This window comes from Pyrus communis, chromosome 8, assembly GCF_041283825.1.
Source record: "Pyrus communis isolate YQ-2024b chromosome 8, ASM4128382v1, whole genome shotgun sequence".
Lineage (NCBI taxonomy): Eukaryota > Viridiplantae > Streptophyta > Magnoliopsida > Rosales > Rosaceae > Pyrus > Pyrus communis.
Window position 1 is genome coordinate 22917069 of NC_142572.1, and position 18287 is coordinate 22935355.

An 18287-nucleotide genomic window follows, 5' to 3' on the forward strand; every position below is an offset into this window, starting at 1 on the left:
TTTTACTTTTAAGTTTTTAAGCTTTAATAATTGAGACTCATTTGATAACTACTAAACATTCAATATATATATCCTCCGTAGCTGACCTAATGTACGTTTGTATAAAAGAGGAGAATAAACTATAAAGATGTTTAAATGCTAAAAGTTCCACTTTCTCACAAAAAAAAAAAAAAAATTAACACGCCCAAAACTGTTTGCTTGCAATATTCTAACAAACATTTGCATAAATACGGCAAAAAAAAAAAAAAAAAAAAAATTTATTTAAAAAAATATATATTTAAGAGGTCCATGAAGCAGATCTTTTAATTAGGGGTTTCATTTGCTCGTCCTCCTGCAATGCTACCATTCCCAAATGAGAGGGGTCTTCCAGCATCATCTTTGCCACCAAGTACCCTGCAACCGACCATGTCTGGTACTTCCGTGCCTGCTTCCCCATGTACCTCCCTAGCTTCCCGTCATAGTACTCCGGCCAACCGTCTTTCGACAACCGGCTCTCCGCCAGCTCGATCGCACGTCGCGCTATTTGGGGCCTCCCCGTTTTTATGCATGCCGCCGTCAACAGCCACAGCAGCACTGCGCCAATCACAAAAATAAAATTATTTTACGAAACATATTTTTCCCTCAAATTTCATTTTTCATTTAACAAAAAAAGCTGCTTCTGCTGTGTTGTGAGAATAAGCAGCTGTGAAATAAAGCAGCATAGTGTTTGGTAAACTTTTTTGTAAAAGTGCTTTTGAAAAAGAAAAAGCAATATTATAGTGTTTGATAAACTTTTATGTAAAATAAATGTGAAAAAAAGTTGGTTTTTTAAAGTTGGGTTTTGCAGCTTCCTGTTTTTGGCTTTTTTTTTCACCCAAAACTGTGAAAAAAAGCTGAAGCTAAATGTTTACCAAACACAAAAACAGCTCCCAGCTTTTTTCAGAATCACTTCAGCACCAATCCAGACCTAAGTACTTTGTACAAAAGCAGTTTCAAATTAGTGAATAGGCGATAAGTTCACCTGGCCAAGAGCCTCCATTGTGGTAACTCCACCTAGTATTCTTTGGATCACAGCCAGTAACAATCCCCCACTCATGATTTTCTATTGCTGGATAGCAAATCTTCAACGGCACTTCTCCGACCAACTCATCCCACCGCGATTCAATGAGATCCATGATCGCCGATGCCTGTTCCGGCGTCGCCAAAGATGATAAAATCGCCATGCAATTGCCCAAACAGAACCACCGGAAATCCATTCTGGCCGGGCTCACATTCCCAATGAAGTAACCGCCGTGGCTCGGCATGAAATCGAACACCCAATTGGGCAGCGAATCCGGCATGACGTTGAACTTGTTCACTGCCGTATGAGAGTACTCCTCCGTCTTGTAGCGGTAGATGTCGTTGAGCTGCTTCAGGTCCAGCCAGAAGTAGCTGCGCATGTGGTAGGTCAGGGCGTGGAGGCGGTCGGTTATGCGGTTTACGAATTCTTTGCCGCAGTTGTCTTGCTTGAGCAAAATCAGAGCGCATCGTAATGCCATGAAGAACAGCGCTTGAATTTCGATTGGATATCCGTACACACCCTGCAATACATATCATAACGTATTTTGATTAAACAAAAATTCTCTGCGCAAAAAGTCGATATTAGATGCTAATGAAACATGTCGGGATAAATTTTGTTACACATATTATCGATAATGAAATATATATAATATCGACAATCTATTATTTAATAAAATAAAATGAACTTCTTGCTTAAAGAAGAAAACCGTGACATGACTAATTAGTCATATTATATGACTGGTTAATCTCTGATCACTATATTATCGATATCAGATCGATACGTTGTAAATATTAATTTCTCTTTAGACATTTTTAAGGAAGGTTCTGTTACTAACATGTTTACTTCCATTGTAGGTAATATGTTTGGGTTCAAGGCCCTGCGCGCTCTATGTCTGGAGGATTTGCGAATCCCTCCTGCTTATGTTAAAACTTTACAAGGCCCGCCTCATGGTATCTAATTTGAGAGAGATAAATTGAACAAGTATGACCGCTCTCTATTGGGATGTACTATAAAACCAAAATTGGGGTTATCCGCTAAGAATTACGGTAAAGCAGTTTATGAATGTCTATGCAGTGGACTTGATTTTACCAAAGATGATGAGAATGTTAATTCCCAACCATTTATGTGTTGGAGATACCGTTTTTTATTTTGTGCCGAAGCAATTTATAACAAATAAGATGTAATGTATAATTATTTTAGCCAATTTTTGATCGCTACAATCGACTGAGTGTCCATTGATAAAGAATGGATGTAGGGTTTAGATAATAACTAAAGCAAAACATGACTAATTAGTAATTAGCGCACTAAAGGCGTCTGATAAAATGGGAAGTAAACTAACCATTCTGCGATCAATCATACAACATCCATCAGCACAGAGCAGAGTAGGGAAAGTATCAAATCCTTCTGAGAGGCAGAGAGCGAGGATGAGGCGAATGCCGTTTTGGCAATCGGGCATTTCGGAGACCGAAGAGTCCCCGGTTGACTTTGTGTAAGCGCGAAGCAATATGATCCACCAGAATCCAGAATCAACCGGAGCCACTCTTCCGATTGCAGTCTCGCCAAAATCCGCAGATATGGTTTCGGAGTTTCGTATGGGGTCATGGTGCACTTTGAAGCTCGCCGGCATGACCCCTTCTCCTAGCTTGAATTGGTCCACAAATTTCTTCAGTGATTGCAGGCGAAGTGTTTTCAAAAGAAAGTTCTTCACTATCTCATATTCTCCATTCATCAAAAATGCCAATGCACTTGGCACAAAATCTCTAACAAACACCTATACGAAAAGATTACTAAGAAAAGCATGAAATAAATTTGTAACATTAATTTGAGAGAAATATACACAAAATGAACTGGTTATGAAATATAGTTTATATAAGAGCTCGTTTGAATATGCTTTTAAAATGAATGAAAGCGTTTTTGGTGAAAATGTTTTTGGAATCAATCCTTAGTATAAATGCAAATAAATCTTGAAAAAGCACTTAAAGTGCTTCCTAAAAGAAGCACATAACTGGTGCTTCTTGCAGAAAGCACTTAAAATACTTTTGGAATCTAAAAACATTTTATCTAAAAGCATTTTCAGTCATTTTAAAAGTACATTCAAACGAGCTCTAAAGCCTCGTATCGGTAGTGTCCCTCCGGTTCTATTTTTAATTAAAAGTTCACCTGATCATAGTTAAGTTCTTCGACAGAATGGTCGACGGCGGCGAGGGTTCCAACAGCCTGGCCACGAAAGTGAACTACAGAGCGGCGCAAGGTTTCCCAGGCATCGGAAACCATGGGATTGGTGTCAAAGCTTGGTCTAGGACTCCCCAAAAAAGACAACTCGCTGAACGACCTTTCATCGAATGATCTCTTCTTCTCCACGCTTACCGGTCTAGGCCTGTCCAGCAACCTCAGTAAATTGGAGTCTTCTCCGATTTCGAAAACAGGTGACTCGTGAGTTCTCGCATTCCCATTTTGTGAAGGAGACATCTTTTCCGGTTCTCGGTCCTTGAATATCGATCGAAAACAGCGATTTCGGTATCAAATCTAAGGTTCAAGAATCTGCATAGGTTGACCGCATGAGTTCATCACAAAAAAAAAAATAATGATGTAGATTTAGCACATAAAGTTGATGGATATTGAAAGCAACTAATTCCTTTACTTTTTTCTTGTAATGGTCGTTGAGTAAAACTTTTGCTTACCAAAAACGTAGCAGAAAAGCTAACGAAGGGAAGAAGATGGCTGCTTGTCCTGCTGGTGATGCGAGTAATGTGGCAACTTATATGGTGGAGCGAAATGGGGAGGATGAAAAAGTTGACAGCAGGGAAGCAAACGGTCTCATAGTTTTTGATCGAATCGACGACATTCATAATCTTCAACGATACATCAAAGATAAGTACAAGAAGCGAATTTTAACCGGACTGCGAAAGAAAATGGCGTTGTAGTTAAATGTGGACGGAAGTTGGCAATCTAGGTAAATCCGTCGGCAGCTTGGGATGTTCCCCTCGTTTTTGTCTTTATTTTTGTGTAGCCCGAATGGTTTATGGTTGTCATATTTCCAAAGTCCAAAGGCTGCCGGACCAAATGAACGTTTATAGTTCTTCTTTATTTCCAAAGGTTTTAACGTTTTCTTCCTTTTTTTTTTTTTTTTTTTTTTTTTTTTAATTTTTATTTCCATGATCCAGAGATCAAGGTTTAAGCAAATTTTTTTTTTCTTTTGGTAACAAGTTGCAAAATTGAAGATCTCTGTGAATTGTTTGTTTAAAAGAGATTTTTAAGACTAAGAAGGTGGGATCTAGGAGCATGTGGTTGATATTTTAGCAGATAAAATGTTGGATTTTCATCCATGCGTCTCAGGTTCAAAAATCTTCATTTTTTAAATTATTGTAATATTTTTGGACTCTCCCTCTCCCGTTAATAGTAATAAAATTTAAAGAAAAAAAAATGGGATATGGGAGGTAGGAAGCATGTCAGTTGTCCACGAGGATTTGCCGAAAATAGAATATTTAGCTTATGGAAATAGGTATGCAAAATATGAGTTTTATTCTCATTTTTTGTATATGGTGCATTTACTAACATATAATAAAGTCGTCATTTAGTACTACGGTCTAGTGTAATTCCTCTTTACTCGTAAGTGAGAGGTCTTATGTTCGATTTTCCCCAAAAACGAATTTGAACCACATAATTACCACTATTCTAAAAATAGATAACTTTTATTTTGCATTTTTTTTTTCAATAAATTGTAAGAGACTTGTCGAATATTTAAATGAGCACACATTATATGCTTGTTCCCCATGTTTTCATTATGTTCCAATACTTCATAATATATGTGTTATTCTATTTTGTAGTTTATGATGAAATTATATATACTTCAAGTATAAACATTCACTTATTTATATGAAATATAATGGATTTAGTTAAATCCGCCTAGTCCGCCTAAGCGCTATGCCCCAGCTCGCCACCCGACTAGCGCCTAGCGTCTTTTAGAACCTTGATAATTACTAGCACATTATTAGACTTAGCCTACTCCCTTACCCTTTAGTATCGATAATATCGTTTGCTTAAAAAAAAAAATAAATAAAGCCGTTTATAATAATAAACAAAATATTGATAACAACCTTTAGGCTTAATGAGTTAGAGAACTTGTCCAAAGTTATTCGTCCACGAAAATTGTAAACAAATAATGCACAAAGAAAATTAATTTTTAGATAACTTCGAAGATTTTAATTGATAAGTTTCGAATAATCAAGAGCAAGTTCCACGACGTATATTTAATTTTTTCAAGTCATTCGTCATGACAAATTTCCAATGTACAATATTTTGTCATATTTAGAAAAAGGAAAATACGAATGCAAGGCATTTTTTGTAAGATCCGGCGGCTAAGTTTAGATTCTTAGGAACATCTTTACGGTTATAGTAATTTTCCAAATAGTTTTATTTCTTCCAATTACAAAAAAGTATTTCTAAATTAAAAGTCCGCATCCTTACTATTACGGTTGTTTGGTCTTGTTTGTAAGTGGTTAGATTTGCACATTTTAATCATCTACGATGGTGCGGAAATTTGATTTCAACAATTGATATTTTCATCGAGTGCTACATTCATGTTCTCACCTTAATCGATTAATGTCAGCTGACAACCAAGACAATTCAGTCAATGCAGACAACCAAGCTTGAAATCACCAGCGCCCGAAAACCTCTGTTACTTAGGAAAACAACCCAACTTTGGGCAGAAACACGACTCCCGCCATAAATTAGATTTGAGATGCCTTGAAGAATACATCCGAGAGAGGCTCGATAACCATTTCAAAAAAATCATTTTGCACTTCTTTTAAGGAGACATTTAAAAAAAAAAATCAATTTCTAACTGACTCGTTACTCGGTTAACGGCCTGATTTCTTTAACAAGAACCCAACCCAAACCAGCCCAATCCAACTCTATCCCTCATCTCATCTGATAGACCGCTTCGCTTTCAAAAAACGACACCTTTTTTATATTTCCCGACCGTTGAGATTGAAAGCTCCCTCTTTGACAACTCGCAACTCTTAACACTCTATAGTGCTCTCTCTCTCTCTCTCCAACGGTCTTCTTCTTCTCCTCCAAAACTCCGCTCTCCAAAGATCCGATCTTTTTCTTCTTCTTCTGCGATTTCTCTTCCCAAATGGGCACCAAAGAGCTTCTGGACCCCCCCTCTCAGCGCCGGAACTGGCACAACATATTCAACGCGCTGGTACAGATGCTGCGGTCTCAGCAATCGAACCTCGAGACGATGGCCGCCGACAGAAAAGTCTTCAAAGATCGCGTCAGAGTGCAAGAAGAGAAGTGGATCTCCGCGTTTCATCTCTTGGGAGATCAAATCCGCCAGGTACTTTCCCCAATTTTTCAATTTTGGAAAATTAGGGTTTCGTGCATTGACATACAAATTTCTTTTTGGGGGGGTTTGGAATTGAAAATTTCTGTGGGTTTCTTGTGAATTTGTGTGTAGATGAAGGTGGACTTGGAATTGAAAGAAATGGAAGGCTCCGTTGAGTCGGCCAAGTTAGGGTGGGCTCTTAGCATGAAGCAACAAGAGGCTTATATCGCGAAACTCAAGTTAGGTGAGTATTTTTTTTTCATATATGCAAAAAATATTGTTACTTTATAAGCTTGATTTTCTGTAGATTGTGTTTGATTCCGTTAGAATTCTGTTTTCGAAACACAAGAAAACTTGGGTTTAGTATTTATAGCGTTCCATGTCGATTTGAGTAGTAATTTGAGTTAATCCGTCTTTTTTCCTGTCAGTGTATTAGGTTTGTATTGTCTATATAAGCAACTCGATTATGTTGGATTTCGATGATTTTTTCCGTCAAAATATCCCATGTTAGCAAATTAGCAAGGCCTCTTTTAGATGATGGGGTACTTGCTGTATGTGGGTGGGAATTCGGGCTGTTTTGTGATACTATTCTTGATGTTTTTGTACTTACAGAATACTCAGACAGTGAGGTAGAAGGTTTTAAAGCATGGTTTGACCTACACTCCAACAAAAATACCACCTTAAAGCAGCAATGTGATAAGCTTGCTTCCGAAAAGAGCTTTGCGTGGCATCAGTACGACCTTATGGAAAATGATTACAAAACTAAACTGAAGAGCAAGAATTCTGAACTCGAGCAGGCGAATGCAAAGATACAAACTCTTCTCGCCAGTATGGAGCAGTTACAGTCCTCAAGTACCGAAAAGGATGACAAGATTGGAATTTTAATAAGTAAAGTTGCTAAGATGGAGACTGATTCAAACAATTTCAAGGAGGAAATTTCTAAACTTTCGAAGGAGTTGGAAACATTAAGAAATTCCGCAAGTACTTCGTCTACTCCTGTTTTGAACCGGTGTACAACAAGAACTAGAGGCAAGAGTAGTGTTAATGTAACTGTGAAGAAAGATTCGTCAGCTGTACAACGTCCTCATCCTTCAAAGGACACCAAAAAGGTACTTCCGAATTTAATGAGTTCGAATCAGATGTGTTCTTATTTATTTCTCTTTGCTATTTTGTAGCACCGATGCTAAAACTACAATATTTGATCTTCTGTTTCTGGTTGATCAGGGGAGCGGCAGTTCAAAGAGAAACGCAGATGATGTTATAACCATTACCGAGACTCCAAAGTTGTTCTCATCCAGATTTAAAGTACCCAAGTTGAAGAATGCATCATCACCCAGTGTAAGATAACCGTCCCGCCCAACGGCGTTTTCCTAACGGCGATTGTCACACCGTAGTTTCATGTGGTGTTGTTCAGTTTTAGCTTGTCTTGTGTTCTCCTAGGGTTCATTGCTTTTGTGTAAATTATGTGTCAATCCTAACAAGTAGTAAAATATATGATTGGATCTGTGAAGCATCTATGTGGTGTTATCTTACACATTGATCCTGTAAATTTTGATAAATTTATTTTTTTCTTTTTTCATCAGTGGGAATTTGATTCTCAGTAGACTTTTCTATTTTTTCCTTTATAGCTTTTTTATTCTCAAGGCCTATTTGTAATTGCCTCTAAAAGCACTTCTACTTCGTTACGCAAAAAAAACTAAAAGCTGCTTTTGGATCGTAAAAGCCCTTTCTAAAGAAGGGGCTGCATCACTTCCAGTTTCTCCAAATGCAAAAGAAATTAAGAGATGCATTTTGGCCATAAAAGCGCTTGCTTCTTTAGTGGATTTGGATGTTCAATAAAATTTTGGCATAAAATCTTGGCATGTTAAGCTGTTGAAAAAGAGTCTATAAGACTATAAGTGCTTTGTACAAAAGCAGTTCCAAATAAGCACCGTTCTACCATAAACTCATGAGTAAAGGTGGCAAATCAATCCATTGGATTGTTAATGGGTACCCATTAAGACCGATTTAGTTTGATTTCACCTTATACCATCATCACCACTACCAATCTCAACTCTATGTTATGGTGATATTAAATTAAACGAGACTTTTAACAAGTATCCGTTAACAACCAAATGATTGATTTGTCACCTCTACTCACGAGCATATTTCCAAACTATCCACACAACTAATTCATTCTTAACTAATAACACAGCAGGATCATGAAGTACAATTCCAGTTTCAAACAACACCACGAACATCATTATTGTTACATCATGATGACAATTATGATGAATGGAACCTCAAAAACTGCTTGATTAACTTCATGATTAACAATAAGTAGTTGTTTTAATTAACTAATAAGAACCCCAATAGTGAGGCCACCACTTGGACTGCACAGAAGACTGATAGGACACCAAAACGAGCAACAGCCCCAGAAACAAGGCCACGCCCCAGGGGGATGCTCCTCCACCTTCAGCTGCCTTATCAGCCACCGCCGCCTTCGTCCTCACCCGAAAGTTCTGGTATGTGATCAAACAGTAAGCGACAATGGTCAACAACAAAGGCAGAAACAAGACAAATATATTGAACCCGAACTTAGTTCTCTCCATCTGCGCCTTGTAGCTGGTGTAAGATGAAAATATTAGTAACGCAACCACTATGCCGACTAGCATCACTAGAGACGATGGCGGCGCGGAGACGGAGGCTAGGGTCTCCTCCATCCATCCCTTCCTTCCTTTTCTCTCACTCAAAAACCAACCCATCTCTCTCTAGCTAGTTCTTTTTTTTTTGAGTGAGATGAAGGACGAAGATGGTATTATATATACCCAAGTCACTGTAGCACATTTCGGGCAAATAATACAATGTATTTGACCTCCTCTACGTGACATTGTATCACTGGTTCGAGATGCCGCGTGGCATTCCAGGGTTAGACAGTAAGAGGAGATGAGAAATTTTTAGTTATGACGGGAATACGGATAATACATCACGTGTTTTTATATAAATGGTGAGAAATTTTATTTTTAAAGTTATTAACTTTTTAACACATATCTTTCTCTAGCTATATAATGATATGTGATGTACCACTCAATTTAACGATCACACTGAAAAATCTCTCAAAATACCAAAGTAGTATGGGAAATTGGAGTTAACTTTTCCCCAAGTAAGCTAGTTTTTCATGATTTGAAATTGCTAGGGTTTTAGGGTGGGGTCTGATATGGGAGGTTTACAGTGCAGGTGTGTTGGCTTTGTGCCTTTGGCATAAATTCTCAGGTTGCAGATTCTTATCTCCCACCAATCTTTGCATCTATTTCTTTTGGATACTTTGACATGCCCACATATAAGAGATTTTTTAATGTATCTGGACATACAGATATGTAAGTCATACGTTATTATATAAGTGAAGAGAATTTTATTTTTTAAGTGTCTCTCTACTTGTATAATGACATTTAACGTATGTGTCCGTGTTCCAGAAATAACTAAAAAAATCTCTCAAGTCGAAGGGAATTTGATACTAAAATGTTAAATTTTCCAAAAAAAAAAAAAAAAAGTACATAAAACAGGGAAAGAAGAATATATGCTTCTTGGTTGATTGCAAATCTTCACGATCAGGGAAGGGTTGGATATGCTGTATCTGCTATGTTATATGTGATTAAATTTTTGATTAAGTTTTTATGACTTGTTTGAGATTATTTTACGACAACCAAACATGGTTTAGGTCGCTTGAAATGACTTCTGACTGCATTTGAGAAAAAAACTTTAAAAGTGTTTATGACTCATAATTTTATTTTTTTTTTGAAAAATATATATGAAATGTTTTTTTTTTCTTTTCAGAAAGCACTTCAAGGTATATATTCAAAAGACACTGGATAATTTTAATAAAATTGAACATGTAATGGAGCTGATTTTCACCTTTTCTTTTAGCCTCTCACCCATTATCTTTTATTTATGACCATCAAATTAAAAAATCAAACTATAACAATCAAGATAATTAAACAGAATAGTGTAAGAAGAGAGAAAATATATTTTTTATCATTACCAAAGACATAAAATCGTGAATGAAAAAACGTGACGATGGACCTCTCTTTATACGATGTACTTCAAATAAATGCTTTTAAGACCAACATCAATGGTGGGCTAAAAGCCAAATTACCCTCCAAAATTTCCTCCCAAACCCACTCCAACCCAAGGGGAAATTTTGGGCTAAATGCTAAATGTTAAACCAATGCCAAATTCCCCCCAAAATTTAGCCCAGAAATCGAAATGGACTCCACCCAATATTTATCGGAATTTAAATTTTTTTAGATTAAAATATTCATAAAATTAATTTACGATAGTCTACATATTTATTTATTTATTTTTAAATTTAATTTAACAAAAAAAAAGCCTAAGTTCATTATTTAATAATCCCGGGCTAAAATTTTAGACTAGAATGGTTGGAGCAAAAAAACTGTTTCTGGACTAAAAACTAAATTTTCCGGACTAAAAAATTTGGCTTTTAGCCAAACCATTGGAGATGGTCTAAGCAATTATATTACGAGAGACTGTATAAGAAATACTTACATTCATAAACACATAAAAACACTATTATCCCCCCCCCCCCCCCCCCCCCCACCAACAAAAACACGGCAATGGCGAAAAATGGACGTATTGGGTCTTGTTGGACTCAAGTTGTTGGGCTTAATTAAGGCTAGCTTAAGTTGGGCTTCATGAATACTACGGCCCGTTATTGCATTAGGGCTTCAGATGTTTTCCGAAGGGATGTGCTATCCACACATCCTATTTTATTTCTTACATACTCTTTATTAATTTTCATTTGTTGATTTTTTTCAATTCATTCGATCTGACTGTCGAAAATTAAAATGATTTGTAAAAAGTAAAATAAAATGTATTCCGAAACGTTTTAAACCGCGAAGCCCAAAAAGGGAAGGGCAATTTTCCTTCTTTTGAATATCGAAATTCACACCCTCGCTTTTTACTCCCTCCGATTTTTCTTCCAAAAACCCTTTTGGTTTCCATCTTTTCGCCTGCGAATTTCTCACACACTGAAAATTTTGAGAGATGCCGCCAAAAGATGAGAAGCCTGCGAAGCCGCGGAGGGAGGTGAAAGAGGAAGAAAACGACGACGATGAGAAGAGCTTGGGTTCGATTGCGTTGGAGCGCAAGAAGAAGCAACCCACGAAAAGCAGTGGCAATGCGAATGGAACGGCGAAATCTACGGGCAGAGAAGCCGCTAAGGTGAAGAAGGAGGACAAGATGGACCAAGATTGGGATAAGGCCACGAAGGCGAAACCTAAACAAGAAGCCAGAGTGAAGAAGGAGGAGAACGGCGGCGATAGCAACGAGGAATTGGGTTTGAAGCCGAGAAAGGGTTCGAATTCAAAGCCCCAAAAGGTTCTTGCTTTGTTTTGTTTTTTTTTTTTCAAATTTGGGTTCTGTTTGTGAGAAGGTACTGAATTTTACTGTTTTACTGACGAATGCGGGTTATTTGGATGAAGGAAATCAAGAACAACAAGGTGAAGAAAATGGAGGAGGAGGAGGAGGAGGAGAAGGGGAAGAAGAGGAAGGCGTCGGAGGCTGCGACAGAGGAGAAGAAGAAGAGGGAGAAGAAGGTGTATGATTTGCCTGGTCAGAAGAAGGACCCTCCCGAGAAGGTACACAAACACTGCCTTTTTTCTCTTAGTACTTTAATTCGGATTTAGAATGTTGCTTTGGAATTCTTTGGGTGATTGTTTTGTTGTACTTTGGAGTTCAGAAGGACCCACTTAGGCAATTCTACGAGTCGCTTCACCAGCAAATTCCAAGTAGCGAAATGGCGCAGTTCTGGTGAGTCCTTGCTATCCCATTTGTTCCGATAATTGGTTTTGCTTAAACAACTACTGCTGAGTTTACTGCCTACTATTTGAGCTGCCTTATGCTTCTCCTTGCATTCAGGCAATATAATTGTTTCGGAGTGTGTTTTATTGTGAGTAGCTAGTTATCTAGTTACCGCTATGCTGCTTGCACTGAAGCGCTGGCTTTGGGGCATCCGAAAGCATGTTTAAGTCCCAAATTCGGTGAACTTGAATTACAAATCAATGAATTGCATCGCGCTGCACCTGGTTTACAAATAAAATTGAGAGAAGTTTGGATACCTACTATTCAACCTTGTTCTTGTTGTTTAACATGTATGGAAATCAGGAAATGTTTACTTTGGTGCATGCTGCATTTAGGGCATTAGGTTTAGGTTTAGTATTAGCTTGCAATTGACAGTTTGAAACCTGCCTCTTCGGTTGATGTCTGAGTGGTGGTCGTACTTTGAATGATGCTTTGCTTTTATACTTGTAAATGACATATAACAGATTCATGATTTTCATACCAGTTTTGCTTGTTTGCAACCTATAGGTTGCAGACTAGTTAAGTTGGTTGTTTGCAACCAGAAGGACGGATTCGTAATGGAAAATCTTGGCCATTGGGTCATGTAGAATGATCCTAACCATCAACCCAATCCTCCCTTGCCTATAAATACGACTCTCCTCCCTCATTTCCTTCACATTTTCTAATTCGAAGTCCTTGGGCAGCTTCTCCCCAAACTGGGGGTAAGACCAAGAATGTTTAAATCCTCCCAGATCCTGCAATGGCGAGAGCCTCGGTTCTCTTGCCCTTTTTGATTATTTGCAATGCTACAACTCTAGCAGTTGAAACTAGAAACCGACCAAGTATAATTAAACCTAGATTGCTTCTGTAAAAGCATGGATTTCAAGTTTTCAATGTGAATTCAGGATGATGGAGTACGGTTTGCTACCCAAAGTGGAGGCAGAGAAAGTGTTTGAGAAGAAGCAGAAGAAGAGTCAACTGCAAAAGCTCACTTCTCCAACAAAATCTGATTCTTCTGTAAAGACGAGCACAAAGTCAGTTACTGTTAAGAAGAACACACCATCACCCGCAGCGCCTTCAAATAACAAGAAACCAGTCTCCAAAAGCGCAACAAACCAGTCGAAGAAGCAGAAGACGGAAGATAGCAGCTCAGAGAGAGACTCTGATGATGACTTTGTGGCCAGAATAGTAAAGAAGAAGCAAGCAGCTTAGTTGTGCTATTTGTTTGTCATTAATCAATCACAGCCTTGGGGCATTTGTTCTGCTACCTTATTATTCGGCATTCGGATGTAATTAACTTTCATTAATCGGATTGTAGCGACGTTTTAACAAAAGATTAGTCAATGGTTTATCATTTAGTGTTTGTATTTTTACTAGGGTTTTCTTAGTTGAAATTGTTTTTCTACTACAAAAGTAAAAGATTATTAGGGAGAATCAGGAAGGTGGATTTTGTGATATGCACTTTAAGTCGTTTCTGCTTTTGTTTTTACTTGGTCCTGAAGTAACGGAATCCAGAGAATTAAGTCCAATTAACAGGATTTTCTTAAATTTTATTTTTTATGTTTAATTAACTTAATTTTCATACCATGGTCAAGAGTTAATGGGCTTAAACTCAGTCTGGTAAGAAACTGGGCTTACAAGGTAATGGGTCAGCTACTTTGGTTGCCATTTCATATTCCGACATGATTTCTTAAACCTTTAAGGGAAGAGATTATCATTTTTTTATAAAAATAAAAATTAGTTGTAGGGTTCATATCACATCGAATTTTAATGATCTGAACTATCTATTTTTCAAGTTGTACCTCATAGATCATCCTTGCAAAATATTAGCCAAATCAGAAATATTTAAAACGTCTAATTGGGTTCAAAGAAATGAACGAATACTTTATTATATAAGAAACAATGAAATTTGATCTTGATAATTAAATAGGCAAATGGTTTCGGATTGATTTGAAATTTTGTAAGGATGATCTATGAATCGAGACTTACAAAATAGATAGTTCGGATCCTTGAAATTCGATGTGGAGTAGACCCCACACCTATTCCCTTTTTTTTTTTTTTGAAAAAAATAAGGATCCCTTTGCATAAAAGGCCTGTTTCTTTTCATATATAGAAGTACAAATTTTGGTGTGTTTATTAACGTGCAAATGCCCTTTGTTCTCTTACCCTCTCTTATTTTTACCTACAAGATGAATAAATTAACGGTAAATCAAAGGACAAAAATAGGTTGAAAAAGTGTGAAAATCATTTCCCATAAACGTATCACCAATTAAATTTCTTTTTGTTTGATTTATAATATGTTTTGGTGAGTCATAGGGACGCTTTGCATGAAGGAAGGCGAACAAAATTGGTTTCAAGTTTATTTCTGGGTGGTGTTACCCACACTTTTTCTGCCTCTTACACACTCATGTTAATTTATATTATTTGATCATTTTTAATTTGTTTAATCCGACAATCAAAATTTTGAAAAGTAACACAATTGGAGAACCTTTTCTATAGCAGCCGCATCGACTCGAAAGATAAGACTCTGTGTAACCTTAGATAATGTAAAAATAGAAGATATTAATTTTGTGTATCTGGCCGCACAAACACGTGATTTCTTGCATATTCCTTGTTAAACTAATCCGAAAAACAGAAGGTAAGAAAAATAAAAAAGCGAAAAGGATTTAAGGAAAACTCCCTCTGATTAAAAAATAATAAAAAATTAGAAAGACTATATACCCTAGGGAGTAGGGGCTTGGCCTCAATCTCCATCTATTCGACACGTGTCGCACTCTCCTACCTCCTCAAGGATTTTTTTTCCTCTCGCGTCCCATAAACACAGAAGACAAAAACCCCGTCCTCCAAGTTACTCGCTCTCTCTGCTTTCTCTCTCTCATCCAATCTTCTCGTTGCCCTCAACGCCTCCGCACCCCCCCCGTCGTCCGCCCTGATTCCGGCGCATATATATATACGTGCTTTTGGCCACAAAGACTGCAATATTGCTGTGAAATCCTCAATTGTAGAGAGTGAAAGCAATGGAACAGAGAGAAACACTGACAATGGAACAGAGGCTTCTACTCTTCCCCTGTTTTCCGAACGCCAGCGACGCCGAGATAGAGGTGGCGAAAATCCTGATTAATCTTCCCCACATGATCTCCGAATTCGAAACTCCGCTTCCGATTCAGCTCGCGCTCGTCTGGGGATGCAAGAGAAAGAGATCTGTACTCGCTCTGAAGAACGACGGCGGCGCTTCCAGTCTGCGTCGTCTGATTGGACCTGATTTTTTGTCTTCACTTCCACTCTGGGCTTCTCTGGCTCCTGGGCCTTTGGCGGCCATGGCTCCGCCGCCTCCCCCCGTCCCTAATGCTGTCAAGGAGGAGACTTCCAGCCCCGATACGCCGCTGTGCTTCGAGCCCAGTGAATCTGATGAGAAGCAGCCTGACCACCTGAGAAGTAAACTCCTTGGTCAAAAAAGGGTACGACTTTTTTTCTCTGTTCAAACTCCAAAAATAAAACAACTTCTTGTTTTTCCATAAGAAATTTTGTAATTTATTTTTCTGTGATATGGGTTTTGATTTTCTGGCAATTCTGGCAACTGGGTTCGATCTCTTTCTTTCTTTTTCCAATTTACGGATTAAATATTTTTGATTTATTTACTATTTTTCACTGTTTTCTGATTTGTTTTTTGTTCTTATTGATTCTGCAGAAGACAGAGGAATGGATTCCAATTGTGGACGAATTGACTTCGAAGAAAAAATTGCGAAATCAAGTAAGTATTTTACTTGAATTATTTTTTGGTCTTTTGCAGCAATTTCTCTGTCTTTTTCTAAAATTCAACCGTGCCAAATTATCCTTTTTCTTTTTCAATTTATTTATTTAACTTCGATTTTTGATAATTTGAGCAGGAGCTTGTGAATGTGAAGCGTTTCTTTGAGAAGATGGATGGTCTTAATTTGGAGTTGAAAGCAAGGAAAGAGGAGGTATATTTTTGTTTCGCTTAAAAAATATTTTTCTCGTGTTTTAATTTGCTTACCCTTTTTTTTTATTTTTTATTTTTTAAGCAGCTAATGAGACTTGACCATAAACAGGAAGAGGAGCCACGTTTGGATTCGGATGCAAGCCCAGAACCAACCGAGCAATTAAGCCAACCGACCCAACTCAAGTCTGTGACTCTGCCTCAACCGGCCCCAAATCAAGAGCCTTACCAACATCCTGAGCAAGTGAAAATGCCAATGCCAATGCAAATTCAAATTCCTCCTCCTCCTAGTGTGATTTTTTATCAACATCAACTGCAGCAGCTGATCATGGATCAAACGGCTAAAAATCAAAGAAGAGAGATCAACGTGGGCCCGCGAGGCGGTAACTTTAACCTCTGTTTTAAGGACTCTATCGTGTTGAACTCCTCCCAGCCCTTTGATCTTGGCTTGGTTAACAAGGATGTGATTAGGAAAAGGGCAGCTGAGGCAAGGCAGAAGAGGCTCGAAATCTGCAGGGTCAAGAAACCTCGCTTCCACTCCAGATGACATGGCATTGGCCAATGTTTTTTTTTTCAATTTTTTGCCCCTAATAATTTGATTACTTTATTTGGGGTGTAATTGTTTATCCAAACCAAAAGGTTTGATGAGGTCTTTTTTAGCAATTATTAAGGTGAGACTTAGTACGTAGATATATTGTACCTATAATTCCATATATTAACATTGTCACAGAACAAGAGAAGCTCGTAATGAGATTTTGGTCATTGGGAATTACATCGATGTTTGATTGATGTATTGTTAAATTTAATTTCAGATTCATTCAATAATTATTTTTGTGTGTGACAAATTTGAAAAGTTCGTGTACCACAAAAAGAAACAAGGAACATGTTAATATGTGAATACTTTTCAACTATTTGAGCTATAAATATCTTTACAGATTAAACAATATTAAAGTTAATCAAGACGATTCTAAGTTTTAACAAAAAAATAAAATTATATACACCTTGTATAGCAATTGGTCAAAGAGTAGCCATTGAATCCTTAGATGTAGAACTACCACTTCACTCATCTACTATACATCATGTACCAGAGCGTAATAAAATTTTCATATAATTAAAAAGTATTTATCCGGTTTATATTGTAAGTGAAACCACAATATAATTGAGTTTTTGCCAGTAACAAAAAGGAGCAGGCTTTATGCCTGGTCCGTAGACATACATCTACTGTTCCTACACAGAAAAATGGGCCACATAAAAGACGGACCCGGTAAGAATTCTAAGTTGGCAATAGAATCTCGGCCGTAGATGACGAAGGAGGAGGATTTACTTCACAATTGTTGTACGAAACCCTAGTTGCGTTCTTACATAAGTAATAGTTATCCTTTGAGATAAGGCCTCATCAGTTATTCAGTACTACGATTTAGTAGTATTTTTTTTTTTACTTAGAAATGAGAAGTTTTAAATTCGAATATTGTAAATAGTGTATTCGATATCAAATTAAGCTATCTATTATATTTCTTAGCTGAACTCTCCCTTCCTCTTAATGTAAAAATATTCACCTGCCTCCTGCTGGAAATATGCAGAGGCAAATACTATTTTAATTTCCATCTCTCTCACACAAATACACACTCTCTCTCTCTCTCTCTCTCTCGCTCTTCTCTGTCTGTATATATATGTATTTTAATTATGATGCAAGTGAGGAAAATTATTAATTGGGATGAGAAGCTTGCAATTTTACTGGTGCAAGCGACGTTGCACCTCATGCTTCCATGACACTGATGCATCTATGATCTATCATTTTCTATGTTTTCCTTCCTTCCTTTCCCTTTTAATCTTTTTCTGTTTGGTTTTTTAATCCTTTAATTATTTTCAATTTTAATCAGAATTTCTTGTATTCTACTTTTTATCATCTAGAAATGCCGTTGCCATAATCTGAAATTCTTTACTTCACTTTACTTTCTCTCTGATTCTGCCCGATCGCCGCCGAAAAAAGAAGGTTTCCTGTTCGGCAATCGGACGGAATCAGAGAACAAGTCCGCTGCTATGACTATGTTTGATCCACTCCTTTCATCCTTGGCTTCTATACAAATCACCAATCAATCTTAAGAAAATAATTATACCCCCCATCA

At 37.4% G+C, this 18287-nt stretch overlaps 5 protein-coding genes across 6 annotated transcripts; 3 read left to right on the forward strand and 2 right to left on the reverse strand.

Moving 5' to 3' along the window:
- Positions 1-277: 277 nt before the first annotated feature.
- LOC137718035 (putative alkaline/neutral invertase B) lies at positions 278-3508 on the reverse strand. The gene is made up of 4 exons (XM_068457556.2): positions 3200-3508; positions 2379-2810; positions 1001-1559; positions 278-573 (listed from the first exon to the last, which is right to left on the reverse strand). The coding sequence occupies exons 1-4, from the start codon at positions 3506-3508 to the stop codon at positions 278-280; spliced, it is 1596 nt and encodes a 531-aa protein (XP_068313657.2).
- A 2521-nt stretch (positions 3509-6029) lies between these two features.
- LOC137718803 (uncharacterized) lies at positions 6030-7947 on the forward strand. Its single transcript, XM_068458339.2, has 4 exons — positions 6030-6380; positions 6501-6612; positions 6981-7477; positions 7593-7947. Exons 1-4 carry the CDS (start codon positions 6177-6179, stop codon positions 7713-7715), a joined length of 936 nt encoding a protein of 311 aa, XP_068314440.2. The 5' UTR covers positions 6030-6176; the 3' UTR covers positions 7716-7947.
- A 568-nt stretch (positions 7948-8515) lies between these two features.
- LOC137718032 (uncharacterized) lies at positions 8516-9133 on the reverse strand. The gene has a single exon (XM_068457552.2). It carries the CDS (start codon positions 9110-9112, stop codon positions 8705-8707), a length of 408 nt encoding a protein of 135 aa, XP_068313653.2. The 5' UTR covers positions 9113-9133; the 3' UTR covers positions 8516-8704.
- A 2150-nt stretch (positions 9134-11283) lies between these two features.
- On the forward strand, positions 11284-13561 carry LOC137718695 (nucleolin). The gene is made up of 4 exons (XM_068458242.2): positions 11284-11741; positions 11846-12001; positions 12103-12173; positions 13109-13561. Exons 1-4 carry the CDS (start codon positions 11409-11411, stop codon positions 13413-13415), a joined length of 867 nt encoding a protein of 288 aa, XP_068314343.2. The 5' UTR covers positions 11284-11408; the 3' UTR covers positions 13416-13561.
- Positions 13562-15035: 1474 nt separating this feature from the next.
- On the forward strand, positions 15036-16933 carry LOC137716752 (uncharacterized). 2 transcript variants are annotated; one of them, XM_068456131.2, is made up of 4 exons: positions 15036-15661; positions 15892-15954; positions 16091-16165; positions 16250-16933. In XM_068456131.2, the coding sequence occupies exons 1-4, from the start codon at positions 15221-15223 to the stop codon at positions 16706-16708; spliced, it is 1038 nt and encodes a 345-aa protein (XP_068312232.2). In that variant the 5' UTR covers positions 15036-15220; the 3' UTR covers positions 16709-16933. The 2 variants fall into 2 exon arrangements, with proteins under 2 accessions (XP_068312232.2, XP_068312233.2); XM_068456132.2 differs by having other exon boundaries at positions 16274-16933.
- The last annotated feature ends 1354 nt before the right edge of the window (positions 16934-18287 follow it).

Coding starts and splice junctions, on each gene's coding strand:
- LOC137718803 (XM_068458339.2), top strand. CDS start 6,177: ATGGGCACCAAAGAGCTTCTGGACCCCCCCTCTCAGCGCCGGAACTGG. Junction 6,381..6,500: donor TGGGAGATCAAATCCGCCAG/GTACTTTCCCCA, acceptor ATTTGTGTGTAG/ATGAAGGTGGACTTGGAATT. Junction 7,478..7,592: donor CTTCAAAGGACACCAAAAAG/GTACTTCCGAAT, acceptor CTGGTTGATCAG/GGGAGCGGCAGTTCAAAGAG.
- LOC137718695 (XM_068458242.2), top strand. CDS start 11,409: ATGCCGCCAAAAGATGAGAAGCCTGCGAAGCCGCGGAGGGAGGTGAAA. Junction 12,002..12,102: donor AGAAGGACCCTCCCGAGAAG/GTACACAAACAC, acceptor TTTGGAGTTCAG/AAGGACCCACTTAGGCAATT. Junction 12,174..13,108: donor AGCGAAATGGCGCAGTTCTG/GTGAGTCCTTGC, acceptor ATGTGAATTCAG/GATGATGGAGTACGGTTTGC.
- LOC137718035 (XM_068457556.2), bottom strand. CDS start 3,508: ATGTCTCCTTCACAAAATGGGAATGCGAGAACTCACGAGTCACCTGTT. Junction 1,560..2,378: donor GTATGATTGATCGCAGAATG/GTTAGTTTACTT, acceptor TATGTATTGCAG/GGTGTGTACGGATATCCAAT. Junction 574..1,000: donor CAATGGAGGCTCTTGGCCAG/GTGAACTTATCG, acceptor TGATTGGCGCAG/TGCTGCTGTGGCTGTTGACG.
- LOC137718032 (XM_068457552.2), bottom strand. CDS start 9,112: ATGGGTTGGTTTTTGAGTGAGAGAAAAGGAAGGAAGGGATGGATGGAG.
- LOC137716752 (XM_068456131.2), top strand. CDS start 15,221: ATGGAACAGAGAGAAACACTGACAATGGAACAGAGGCTTCTACTCTTC. Junction 15,662..15,891: donor AACTCCTTGGTCAAAAAAGG/GTACGACTTTTT, acceptor TTGATTCTGCAG/AAGACAGAGGAATGGATTCC. Junction 15,955..16,090: donor AGAAAAAATTGCGAAATCAA/GTAAGTATTTTA, acceptor TAATTTGAGCAG/GAGCTTGTGAATGTGAAGCG.